Source organism: Capra hircus, unplaced genomic scaffold, assembly GCF_001704415.2.
Source record: "Capra hircus breed San Clemente unplaced genomic scaffold, ASM170441v1, whole genome shotgun sequence".
NCBI classification, from domain to species: Eukaryota; Metazoa; Chordata; class Mammalia; order Artiodactyla; family Bovidae; genus Capra; species Capra hircus.
Window position 1 is genome coordinate 23,312 of NW_017189590.1, and position 13,102 is coordinate 36,413.

Sequence of the window (13,102 nt, forward strand, 5' to 3'; positions counted from 1 at the left end):
CCCTCTGACTTTTGCCTCGACTCGCTCTGCAGGGTCCTGCCTGGTCCAGCCCTACTGGCTTCCAGAAGAGAACCCGAGTTTGTGCCTGAGACTGTTCCCCTAGCATCTGGGGCGGGCCTTCCTGAGCAGGGGGACCCTCTGCAGCCCCTGCAGGCCTGGGCAGAGGCACTGGTCTCCTCCGGAACGTAGCCCCTCGCTGGCCCTGGGCTTTGCCTCTCAGGAGGGGCCAACTATCTTCTCCCCACCCCCTTCTCTACGGGACACGGACCTTGGGGCTGCGTGCCCGTCAGGAGCGTGTGCGTTGGTGCCAGCGAGACCTGTCACGTTCTGTTGTTGCCCAGTCTTGGGAAAGTCAAACTCTCCCAGCCTCTGTTTTCTCAGTGAAAATCCAGCAAATAATACATACCTCGCAGGTTTATGGTAAAGAATACGTGAATTCGTGTTAGGTGAAATACCTCTAACGTAGATTCAGTTCCCAGGGTGCTCATGCAATGTTAGCAGCTGCTGGACTTCCTTATGGCCCGGTGCTAGGACTCCACCCGCCAATGTGGGGGACACGGTTCGATCTGTGCTCTGGCTAGATTCCACATGCCACGGGGCGACTGAGCCCGTGGCGTCACAGCTATGGCGCCCTCGAGCCCCAGCTACTGAGCCCATGGGCTGCAGCCCTGAAGCCCTCGCCCCCAGAGCCCGTGCAGTGAGAAGCCCGTGCTCCGCATCTAGGGAAAGCCCATGTGCAGCCACGAAGACCCAGTGCAGCCAACATGCGTGCATACAGAGATGAAAACGCCCGCAGCTGCTGCTTTGAGCGGTGTTGACATTATCATCAGGAGAAGGCAAAGGCACCCCATCACTGTTATTGTTCGGGAGGTCTCACACAGCTGCCCCCATGCTGTGCTTCCTCCCTTCTCCCACTCGTGGGAGAGGAGGGGCCCGGGGGCGGACGCTGGCCAGCTGGACGGTCACCCCCAGCCAGTCTGACCCAGGACTCCCTCCCGCCCCCCGCCCCGGGCAGGATCCGGCCCCAGCTGTCAAAAGAGAAGATTGAGGGCTGCCACATCTGCACGTCGGTCACCCCCGGGGAGCCCCAGGTCCTCCTGGGGAAGGACAAGGCCTTCACCTATGACTTTGTCTTCGACCTGGACACCTGGCAGGAGCAGGTCTACTCCACGTGCGTCAGCAAGCTCGTGGAGGGCTGCTTTGAGGGCTACAACGCCACGGTGCTGGCCTACGGGCAGGTGAGTGCCTTCTCCGCCTGTGGTCACCTGGGCCCCAGCCCCGGTCTGAGGGCAGAAAGCTGGCCTCGGGGTAGCTGGGATGCAGCTGGGGTCTTGTCTGTGGTCCGGGGTTGCTGGGGCGCTGCTGGCTGAGACTTGGGATCCGCCGGGCCGGGACAGGCTGGGAGGGTCCCAGGCTCGCCGCCCCGCCCCCCAGGGTCCTGGGTAACGCCCTCCTCCCAACTTTGCCGACACAGACAGGGGCGGGGAAGACGTACACCATGGGCACCGGCTTCGACGTGGCCACGGCGGAGGAGGAGCAGGGCATCATCCCGCGGGCCATTGCGCACCTCTTCGGGGGCATCGCGGAGCGCAAAAAGCGGGCGCAGGAGCAGGGCGTGGCCGGGCCCGAGTTCAAAGTCAGCGCTCAGTTCCTGGAGGTCCGTGGCCTTGCGGATGTGTGTGTGTGGGGGTGGGGGGTGCGGCAGGATTCGGGGGCCAGGCTCCCTGCGGGGCGGCAGAGGAGGCACTGCAGGGATGAGGTCCCTGCTATGGAGGGCGTCCCCCAGCTCCGCGGTGCTGGAGGCCCACCTGGCAGGACCCTGAAGGGGCTCTCTGCCCCTGATGGGGCTCGAGGCAGGGAGAACCTGAAGGATCCTTGCAAACTCAGATGGATTACAGCTCTGCCGTCTGGTGGGCGCAATGGCACCCAGTCCTGGGGCCCTAGGGTGACCAGGACACCCAGGCCCGGCTCATAGTGAGAACTCTGGCTCTCACCCTTCCTGGCCTCCACTGGGCCCTCCTGTCCCTTTCTGGCTGAGGTCCTTCCTGACCCTGGGAGTCTTCTCTGACCCCAGGGCAGGAGGGTTCTCCAGAGGGTCCTTTCTGGCCTCTGGTCTTGCCTCTCTCTGGGTGGAGGTCAGGGTGCTGAGCCCCAGGGAGGCAGCTAGCAGCTCTGGGGCTGGGGAGGGGGCCCCTGGCCTCCCATGAGACCTCTCAGAAGCATCTCCAGGAGGGCCGTGGGCTCGGTACCTCTTATGAGGCCCAGCGTGACCAGGCTCCTGCTCTCGGCCACCTGGCCCAGGCAGCGTCAGCCCCAGGGATCCTGGCCATGTCCAGGGTGTGCTCGGAGGGAAGGATGTGGCCCTAGCCTTCCCTAGGCCTCCCTGTCCACCGCTGCCTCTCCAGCCCTGCTCCCTCCTGGGCACATGTGCACCGCTGTTCCCTTAGGGGGCTGTGCTTTAGGCTTGGAAGTTGCTCTTTGTCCTTCTGGACTCTTGATTTTGATAAACAGTCTGCCTTTGTGTGTGTGTGTACATGTTATGTGTGTAAGTATATGTGTCTGTGCGTGTGTATATCTATACATGTATAAGTATCTATATGTATATGTGTGCAGGCGTGTGTATGTGTGTGTCTCTGTATACATATATATGGATGGATGGATGTGTTCCATCCCCGGGTCAAGAAGATCCCCTGGAGGAGGAAATGGCAACCCACTCCAGTATTCTTGCCTGGAGAATCCCATGGACAGAGGAGCCTGGCAACTATGGTCCATGCGGCTACAGAGTCACGCACAGCTGAGCGACTGAGCACACACTCACTGCATAGGTCTCTACATGTGTCTGTGTATATCTGTGTGTTTGTGTGTATATGTGTATATCTGTGTGTTTGTGTATACGAATATGTGTATTGTGTGTGTGCATGTGTATATGTTTGTGTATACACATCTGTGTATTTGTGTGTGTACGCATGTGTATATCTGTTTGTGTATTTGTGTGTGTATGCATGTGTATATCCGTGTTTGTGTATATGCATATGTGTATTTGTGTGTGTACGCATGTGTATATCTGTGTTTGTGTATTTGTGTGTGTGCACCCATGTGTGTATCTGTGTGTATACGCATATGTGTGTTTGTGTATGTGTATATCTGTGTGTTTGTGTGTACACATGTGTATATCTGTGTTTGTGTATATGCATATGTGTATTTTGTGTGTGCATGTGTATATGTGTTTGTATATACACATATGTGTATTTGTGTGTGTGCGCATGTGTATATCTGTGTATATGCACATGTGTATTTGTGTGTGCATGCATGTGTATATATCTGTGTGTATACGCATATGTGTATTTTGTGTGTGCATGTGTGTATCTGTTTGTGTATATGCATATGTGTATTTGTGTGTGTGGATGTGTATAATCTGTGTTTTTGTACACGCATATGTGTGTTTGTGTGTATATGTGTATATCTGTGTTTGTGTATATGCATATGTGCATTTGTGTGCATGTTCGTGTGTATGTGTGTCCCACGCCGTGTATTTCTATAAATTTCTCTTCGTTTTTCCCTTTCTCCATCCTTTTGTCATAGAGAGACCCAAAGAGCAGTTCAGCACCTAGAAAGCCCATGCCAAAGGGTGACCCACAGGGATTAAATGTTGCCGTGTGTCTTTCTTGACAGACAGACAGACACCAAGGCCCCACATCTGCACCAGGGCCTTCCGTTTCCTCTTCCCCTTCCTGTGGAGTATTTCTGTCCCTTGAAGGCCATCAAAGCCTCGGATGTCCGTGGGCTGGGACCTGCCCCCCCCCCCACAGGCTGCTGTTGGCCACTGACTGCTTGCTCGTCCCTCCTGCTCCCCGCCCCAGCTCCCTGCCGGGTGACAATTCCAACAGGTGAAACTTGTCCTGCCAGCGATTCCAAGCACAGGACTCCAAAGCTGAGACCATCTGACATGGGGGGACGCTCCCGGCCAGGCCACCTCCCACAGTGGTGTCCCCAGGCTCACCGGGGGCCAGGTCATAGGTGGCTCTCCATCCCTCACCCCCAGAGCTCAGCTCTCCACCGAGCCCCACCCCCGCGCTTGGAGCCCCGCCCCCGCCCCCTCTCCCTGACGCATCACATACTCTGTGGAGGCCTCAGTCCTCTTGTTCCACCGGGTCCTCAGCCCTTGGGGCGGAGCGCTGATTGCTGCCTACCTGGGCTCTACCCAGGATCCAGCTGCTCCCGCCCCGGCCAGGGGAAAGAGCCCAGAACCCGGAGCCCTGGGAGGGCCGGGGTGGCTGGGGAGCCTCCCAGGGCTGGTCTCCGTGCCTGCAGAGCAGAGCTGGCGTGTGGCTGGAGAGAGCGCTGGGGCCCCGGGCCACGGCCGCGTACACCCAGCCCCGTCTCCTGCCCGCACAGCTCTACAATGAGGAGATCCTTGACCTCTTCGATAGCGCACGCGACCCTGACGCCCGCCACCGCAAATCCCACATCAAGATCCACGAGGACGCCAGCGGCAGTATCTACACCACGGGCGTCACCTCCCGCCTCATCAGCTCCCAGGAGGAGGTGAGCGCCTGCGGAGCCACGGTGGGCTAGTGGGGGTGGGGTGGGCGGGGAGCTGGGCCGCCCAGCTGCGGGCCCTGACGTCCGCCCTTCCACAGCTGATCCAGTGCCTGAAGCAGGGCGCCCTGTCCCGCACCACGGCCAGCACCCAGATGAACGTGCAGAGCTCGCGCTCTCACGCCATCTTCACCATCCACCTGTGTCAGATGCGCGTGTGCGCCCGGCCGGACCTGGTGAGAAGCCCGAGGCAGACACCTGTTGGCGGGAGGGTGGTGCGGCGGGAGCCCAGGCTCTGGGCCAGCAGACCCGGGCTTGGGCTCACCCTGCTGCTTGCAAACTCGCCTTCCTCTCGGTGAGGGAGAAGCAGGCAGTGCACGCAATCTGATGCGCGGTGTGCGCGAGGCACCCCCAGCTACGCTTGCCCCCCAGGCCCCGAGGGCAGGGGCTGGGAGCAGAGGGGCCATGCCGGCTGGCTTCCCTGCAGGTGAACGAGGCCGTGAGCGGGCTTCCTGATGGCGCCCCTCCTGGAAGCGAGTACGAGACGCTCACCGCCAAGTTTCACTTCGTGGACCTGGCCGGCTCCGAGCGGCTGAAGCGGACAGGGGCCACAGGCGAGCGGGCCAAGGAGGGCATCTCCATCAACTGTGGGCTGGTAGGCACGAAGCGGCCAGCACGGTTCAGCCTCAGACCCTCTCCAGGCCCGCCTCAGGCCGGCTGCTGGCCGGGGCGGGCCGCTGCCCTGACCCTGACTGCCCACTGTCACCAACTCTCACATCTGCCTCTAAACCCTCGGGGAGCCTGAGGGCTGCTGGGGTCAGCGGGACAGGTCCACCCTCCGGGCTCAGTCCTCCCCCAGTGCCTCTCAAGCAGCGATCTGTCTCCGCAGCTGGCCTTGGGCAACGTGATCAGCGCCCTGGGGGACCAGAGCAAGAAGGTGGTGCACGTGCCCTACCGGGACTCCAAGCTCACCCGGCTCCTCCAGGACTCACTGGGCGGCAACAGGTACCCGCCGACACCTGGGGAGGGGCGGAGGAAGGGGGAGCGCAGGGGCCTGCGGGTGTCCGGGTTGGAGCGGGAAGGCCCAGCGGACAAGGGGCCCGCCCGGCCCTGTGGGCTGCAGGCCTGGAGGTGCCCACCGGCCACTATGGTCGGACCCAGCTTCGTCATCTGCACGGTAGGGAGGGGTATCCTAAGGAGGTGGTAGAGGCCGAAGGGGACGCGAATGCCGCATCACAACCCTCCTCCCCCTCCCCCGCCGCCTGCTGGCCGCCTCGCCGCGGTCAGCACTGTTGGAGTGGAGACCCAGGCCAGGTGGTGCGGAGCCCCAGCCCCAGGCTCTGCCCAGGTCCTTAGGGCCCCCAGCCAGGAGCAGGATCTGCTCTGCAGTGATGCCCCCCGGTCCGGCTGTGCGCTCGACCTTCATTCCACACCCCCACACTCCCCAGCCAGACCATCATGATCGCCTGCGTGAGCCCCTCGGACCGCGACTTCATGGAGACGCTCAACACGCTCAAATACGCCAACCGGGCCCGCAACATCAAGAACAAGGTGGTGGTGAACCAGGACAAGACCAGCCAGCAGATCAGCGCGCTGCGAGCCGAAATCGCGCGCCTACAGATGGAGCTGATGGAGTACAAGGCGGTGAGTAGGCCCCGCCCCTCCCAGGGCCCGCACCCGCACCCCTCCAAGGCCCCACCCCAACCACAGGCCCCGCCCCTCCAGGACCCCTCCAAAGGCCCCGCCCCGCCCACCAGGCTCCGCCCTTCCCGCCCCGCCCGGCCCCGCCCCCTCCCCACTCGGCCTCGCGCTCCGCATGCCAGTCTTGGTGGCCAGGGCCGGGCTCACCGAGTGACTGGAGCATCGTCGGAGCTCTCAGGCTTACAGTGTCAGACAAAGAGGTGCACATCCTGATTGCACAGTTCTCATGTGTAAGGCAGGTGCTCTGTGGGGTTTTATTCCGCCGCATGTGCCGTGTTGGCCCAGAGGAGACTCAGGCTGCAGCACGGCAGCATGAGGACAACTGCCGGGACCGCACGAGTGGGCCAGCGCACCTGGGGGTGCTGCAGGGCAGAGGGCTGGCCCCCTCATTCAGGTGGTCAGGGAGGGCCTCAAGGAAGAGGGGCCTTCATTATGGGAACAAGTCGGATACCAGCAAAAGGAGGTGGGGCAGGTGTCCTCCGGTGCCAACAGGCTACGAGCAAAAACACAGGGAAGGGAAGATGAAGTGCTCTGGGGAAGTGTCCCGTTCTATGTGACTAAGGCAGAAGGCACCAGCAGCGGCCCCTGGCCCGAACCTGGCACACCAGTGGGTTTTGGTTTGACTGGCCCTTTGCTTTGAAAGAACGCAGGGGTAGTTGTCACTTTTCTGAAAATTAGGGAGTTTCTGTTTTCTTTAACACTGCGAAGCTCTAACAGTGTGGCGCCGGGCTGCCTGGAGGGGCCCGGGGCGGCCCCTTCTAGACTGCGTGCGGCTCTATTCGCTGCAGTGCCCCTCACTCTGCCGTCTTGCACCTGCCCTCCTCATTCGTGCCCACCCCCTGCTCTGGGTTTTGGCCCTGGGTTAGCGTTTGTGGAGACAGGAGGCTGAGCAGTGGAGAGGGAGGTGGGTTGAGATTGTGAAGGTCTGGAATGGCTGGTCATGAAATGTGGACTTTCTGTTGTCACAGGGACCCTGAAAGGTTTCTGAGCCCTGGGAGATGAGAGCTGGCAGGGGGAGCTGGCAGGGCTGCCGTGTGGAGGGAGAGGCGGGGGTGGTGGGGAAGAGCATCGTGACCCCCCACCCCCTACCCTGTCCCTGACTGCCCTCCTTCCTGCCCCACCGCTGCTCCCAGGGCAAGAGAGTGATTGGGGAGGATGGCGCCGAGGGCTACAGCGACCTGTTCCGGGAGAACGCCCTGCTGCAGAAGGAGAACGGGGCGCTGCGCCTGCGGGTGAAGGCCATGCAGGAGGCCATCGATGCCATCAACAACCGCGTCACCCAGCTCATGAGCCAGGAGGCCAACCTGCTCCTGGCCAAGGCCGGTGAGCCAGCTGCCCCAGGCGAGCGGGCCCCTGCCCCCACACCCTGCCCCCACACCAGCTCGGGATGCCGGGATGTGGGACTCACAGGGCAGCCAGCTTTTCCTTTCTCTGTAAATGCAATCGCACGTACTGTCCTGTGATGCTTTACTTCTCATGATGCTGTGTTAACACACAAGCCCACTTAATTCTCTTAAGCTGCGTAGTGTTCCGTATGTGGTGGTGATGAGTGATTTACCGTAACAGCCTCTGTCGATGGACATTTGCTCGTTTCCCATCTCGCTGTTACCAGTACGCCAGGGTCTCTGCACCCACGGACAAGCCCCTCTGTGATAGAGACTCCTCCTTGGACAAGGGCACGTGTGCACTGCCCTGTTCAGGGCACTGATAGGAGACCACAGCCTGGAGTTGAAGGGCCTCCCTGTACTTACCTTCTTAACTGTCCCTGGCCCCTGCGTCCCTGCAGGAGACGGCAACGAGGCCATCGGTGCTCTGATCCAGAACTATATCCGGGAGATCGAAGAGCTGCGGTGAGTGGGCGCCCGCACACCTGGGAGCCCGGGACCGAGGCAGGGCCGCTCACCTCCACCCCCACCCTGCAGGACCAAGCTCCTGGAGAGCGAGGCCATGAACGAGTCCCTGCGTCGCAGCCTCTCACGGGCCTCGGCCCGGAGCCCCTACTCCCTGGGCGCATCCCCGGCCGCCCCGGCCAGCTCCATGGAGGATGCCTCTGAGGTCATCCGCCGAGCCAAGCAGGACCTGGAGCGTCTCAAGAAGAAGGAGGTCAGGCAGCGGAGAAAGAGGTGAGGGCAGCTCTCCCCAGGTGGCCCGAGGACCCCGTGCTCAGGGGCCGTGGGCACCCAGGTGGCCTGGGGACTCACCGAGTGAGGCCGCTGTGGACAGAAGACCCCAGTGCCGAATGCTGGACGTCCCCCAAGGAGGAGGGGGAGGGAGGATCCCACCCAGGCTTAATTTGGGCTGGGGGCTAGGGAAGAGCAGTGACCCCTGCAGAGCTGGACCCAGTCCCACCCAGTACCTGAAACTCTTGCCCCCCCAGCTCTCACCCTGCGCACTCACTCAAGGCAGGTTAGCCCCCTCACCTGTCCCTCCTTCACTCCTGGGCAGCCCAGAGAAAGAGGCCTTCAAAAAGAGGGCAAAACTCCAGCAAGAGAACAGTGAGGAGACCGATGACAACGAGGCCGAGGAGGTGAGGGACCTGCCCCCTCAAGCTGCCCCCTTGTCCCTGCCCAAGTGAGGGCCTCCACAGACATCCTTGTGCAGGGTGGGGGAGGGCTCGGGTCGACCTTCAGTGGGTCCTGTGCCTCCCAGTATCTGACTGGTTGCCACGGTGATGTCCATCCCTCAGCCCCTCATCACAGTTAGGTGATGCAGGCAGGAGGCTTCTCTGGGTGGGACTCTCCCAGGAGTGAGGGTGGGGAGTGAGCCCCCCTGCCATGGGCCACCCCACTCCCCACCTTCCTGATGGTGCTTGGCGCCCAGGAGGATGAGGAACGAGAAGAGAGCGGCTGTGAGGAGGAGGAAGGCCGAGAAGACGAGGACGAGGACTCGGGCAGCGAGGAGAGCCTGGCGGACTCTGACTCTGACCCAGAGGAGAAGGGTGCGTGCTCCTGAGTGGGCGAGCCGAGGCGGGGCTGCCTTCCACGGGGGCCCAGAGAGACTGCTTGGGGCAGTGGCTGTCCGACGTCCAGGCGGGAGCTCAGATGTGCAACCCATCCTAGCAGAAGCTTACTGAGCACGTGTTGGTGCTGGGCTCTGAGGTGAACTTTAGCCCGTGAACGTGCCCGGCCTCCCTGTCCGCATGACCACCCTGGGTGGACATGTTAGGACCCCTCCCTTGGTCACCACCGAAGAGCAGTTGGTGGTTCACCCCTGGGTGTGGGGGATGTGGAGCTGGGCCTCGGACCGAGGCCTGGCTGTTCCGAAGCCCACTCCTCTAAGCAGGCTGTGTGTCCCTCAGCTCTGACCCAGAGCCCTGCCGGCTGCTCTGCGTCCTTTCTGCCCTGCAGCCCCGCCGGCTCCCAGATCGTCTGCAGCGGGTGGGCATCAGCTTCTGGGGCTCAGCAGGGGCGGATGAGACGCCTGGTGCCCCCAAGTCCTGGGCCCAACCCTGCACTTCCGGGCTGCTCTTTCAGCCCCTGCCCACCGTGGGATGAGGCATTTCCCTTTGCCGCTGGTCACTGAGTGGTCACGGCTGGCCAGAGGAAGGCCCTGTCCCCATCCCCGCGACCCGGGCCCCCAGCGCCTCAGCCAGCCTGTCTCTGCGCCCACAGCGGCGAACTATCAGGCGGACCTGGCCGACCTGACGTGCGAGATCGAAATCAAGCAGAAGCTGATCGATGAGCTGGAGAACAGCCAGCGGAGGCTGCAGACTCTGAAGCACCAGTACGAGGAAAAGCTGATCCTGCTGCAGAACAAGATCCGGGACACGCAGCTGGAGCGCGACCGCGTGCTGCAGAACCTCAGTGAGGCCCCGCCCTGCCCGCGAGGCCCCGCCCACCTCGAGCCCCGCCCCGCCCACCGCGAGGCCCCGCCCCACTCACCTTGAGACCCCGCCGCACCACACATATTAGAATCCTTTCTCTATCCAGGCACATGAAGAGACACCCCTGTCTTTTCCCGAATTCTCTCCTAGGATGTTTCCTTTGGTTCCGTTTACAAATCTGCCTCTCACAGTGTGTCTCCTGTCCAGCACTCCCAGCCCGTTCATCCTGTCACTATCCAGTCACTCACTCACACATTCACTTACTCAGCAAACATCCGTGGAATCGGCTTGCAGAGCAGCCCTGTTCTAGGTGCCAGAGTTGTTGGAGCGAGCGCTCTAGTGGGGAGAGGCAGACGGCAGGAAGTGGCGGATTCTACAGCGTGTCGGGGTGACAAGTGCCGTGGGCGAAAGCAGCAGGGAAGGAGGCAGGGCGTGCTGGGGACGGGGTGGACGTGTTGGAAAGGGTGGCCGTGGAAGACTCGCTGAGAAGCGGGAGTCCGAGAACGAGGGAGGGGAAGAGCATTGCAGGCAGAAGGAGTTCAAGATGAAGAGGCCCTGGGGCGCCCCGATGACGGGCACGGTGGGAGGGCACGGTAGCAGCAGAGGAGGCCAGAGAGAAATGGCCAGACGTGCCGGTCATTTTAAGGACTTCTGCCTTATTCTCTGAGGGACGTGGGAAGTTGGGGCTTTGAGAGACGTGATGTAAATTTTGAAAGCATTCTGACGAGATCGCTCCAGCTGCTGTGCAGGGAAACGCAAGTGGAAGCTTGAGATCTGCTAGGCAACTGTTATAGAGGTCCTGGTGAGCGATGGTGCGGGCAGGAGGTGGTGAGAAGCCGTCAGATTCCGGATACATTTTGAGGATGCAGACAAAGGGCTTTGTTGGTTGCTTGGTGGGAGATTAAGAGAGGGGAGCCAAGGACGTCTCCAGGTACCAGTACGACGGCAGACACTGAGATGAGGAAGACTGCTGGGTGAAGGGGCGGGTTTTCACTGGTTAATCTGCCGTGTCTGTTGGCAGATCAGGTCAGGAGTGGAGAAGGCTTGTTTCTTCTGCCGGAGCCCCTGTCTCTCTGTCTTCTCTTACTAACCCTTCCCCTCCCCGCTGTTCCAGCCCTCTTCTCCAATCATGGGTCAGAAGCAGGCCAGCGGACCTAGTACCCAGGCCCCTCATGGGAAGCTGGCGAGCATGGGCTGAGATCTCAGGATAAATCACTTCTTCAAGGTCCCTAGAATGTCCTTGGGTGTCTCCTAATCTGAGCCCCTCCTTGTTCACCAGAGGGAACAGGCTGAGGAGGGTGCGACTCACCCACATCTCGCAGTGAGACCTCCCCCCCCCCAACCCCGCGCGGTCCGAGCCCACGGCACTGGGGCCCGGGGACCTGCGCCAACGCTGCCCCACTGCGCGCAGGTACCATGGAGTGCTACACAGAGGAGAAGGCCAACAAGATCAAGGCGGACTACGAGAAGAGGCTGCGGGAGATGAACCGGGACCTGCAGAAGCTGCAGGCCGCGCAGAAGGAGCACGCGCGGCTGCTCAAGAACCAGTCTCGCTACGAGAGGGAGCTCAAGAAGCTGCAGGCCGAGGTGGCCGAGATGAAGAAGGCCAAGGTGGGCGCTGGAGACAGGGCCAAAGTGGGGGACGGGGACGGGGGTGGGGCCAGTGCGGGGCCAGCGTGGGATCAAGATGAAGACAAGCCTAGGTGGGAACTGAGGGCCAAGATGGGGCTGGGGGCGGGGCCAAGACAAAGAGGACCAAGGTGGGGCGGAGCCGAGATGAAGAGGCCCAAGTGGGGCGGGGCTAAGGTGGGGTTGGGGGCGGGGCCTAGATGTAGAAGGCCAAGGTGGGGGATGGGGATGGGGGTCAATGCGGGGCCAGGGCGGGGCTGGGGGCGGGACTTGTGGGCTGGGCGGAAAGGAAGAAGGCCAAAAGGGGCAGACTGAGGGTATGGGAGGCGGAGTGTAGTGTCAAAATCCATTTGAAAGTGAAGGAAGTGTTAGCTGCTCAGTCGTTTCTGACTCTTTGCCACTCCATGGACTGCCAGGCTCCTCTAGTCCATAGAATTCTCCAGGCAAGGATACTGGAGTGGGTAGCCTTTCCCTTCTCCAGGGGATCTTCCCGACCCCGGGATCGAACCCGGGTCTTCTGCATCGCAGGCAGACTCTACCGTCTGAGCCCTAAAAATCCATTTACTGTGTTAAAAATAACCACCACTGGCAGCGTGGATGCTCGTCTTGACACTTGACATTGCCTCGTTCGACTGTCCTGCTCCTGGACTTTGTCCTCTTAGCTAGAGGTTGTGCAGGGTGAAAGCACCTTCCCCAGTAGAGGGTCCCCCGAGGACCCCCAGGGACCCCGCCCACTGCGGTGGTCTCCAGTCCGCGCGCACTGCTCGAGTCCTCGGGTCTGGGCCGCCTCCACGGCGGACGCCGACCGGGGTTGCGGAGGATGCGGCGGACTTGGTCAGCGGGTGCCCTCTGGCGGCAGGAGGGAGGCCCTAGGCCTTGGTTGTCTCCCTTCGGGACTGTGGAGCTCCTGGAGCGGTTCCCAGGGGAAGTCTGCCTGCCTCCTCTCTGTCCGCGTGCAGGTTCCCTGGCTAAGCCTCTCCAGGTGCCCCGGCCAGTGCGGGCCGGCCGTCATCTCAGGGGAGGAGACGCCACTGTAGACCTTTAGGAGGGAGGATCCTCCTGTGGCTCTGAAACCTGGAAAAATAATATTAATGTAATAATGCCCACGACGTGTGGGAAGGACAGAGGGTCCCTGCGTGTTCCTGGGCTTCAATCTCAGCTTGTTCGGCCCTTCAGCGGGGACTCCCCTGCTCCGCTCAGCTCGCTTAGTTCTTGTGAGCCTGGGGGAGAGGCTGAGAAGAGCACCCTTGGGCCGTTCCAGCAGTGGGTGTGCTCAGGAGGAGTCCAGGGTTTCGTTCAGAAGGACCTGGGACTGCAGGCATGGACTCTGATCAGATGCCACGAGTACCAAGGCCAGGACCCTGCCACTGCCGTTGAGGGGCACCCGTGCTCACGGAGGTGACCTCGGGA

General features: G+C 61.6%; 1 protein-coding gene across 2 annotated transcripts in view; it reads left to right on the plus strand.

Moving 5' to 3' along the window:
• Positions 1–13,102, plus strand: part of KIF21B (kinesin family member 21B) — a gene marked incomplete at its 3' end in the record, with an annotated part of 40,734 nt that overhangs the window by 11,216 nt on the left and 16,416 nt on the right. For both annotated transcript variants that reach the window (XM_018044526.1, XM_018044527.1), the window contains 14 exon segments: positions 1,016–1,238; positions 1,475–1,657; positions 4,396–4,545; positions 4,641–4,775; positions 5,027–5,194; positions 5,429–5,544; positions 5,988–6,183; positions 7,374–7,563; positions 8,027–8,090; positions 8,163–8,363; positions 8,686–8,767; positions 9,061–9,178; positions 9,852–10,043; positions 11,475–11,674. In XM_018044526.1, the coding sequence (XP_017900015.1) occupies positions 1,016–1,238; positions 1,475–1,657; positions 4,396–4,545; positions 4,641–4,775; positions 5,027–5,194; positions 5,429–5,544; positions 5,988–6,183; positions 7,374–7,563; positions 8,027–8,090; positions 8,163–8,363; positions 8,686–8,767; positions 9,061–9,178; positions 9,852–10,043; positions 11,475–11,674 (2,218 nt within the window).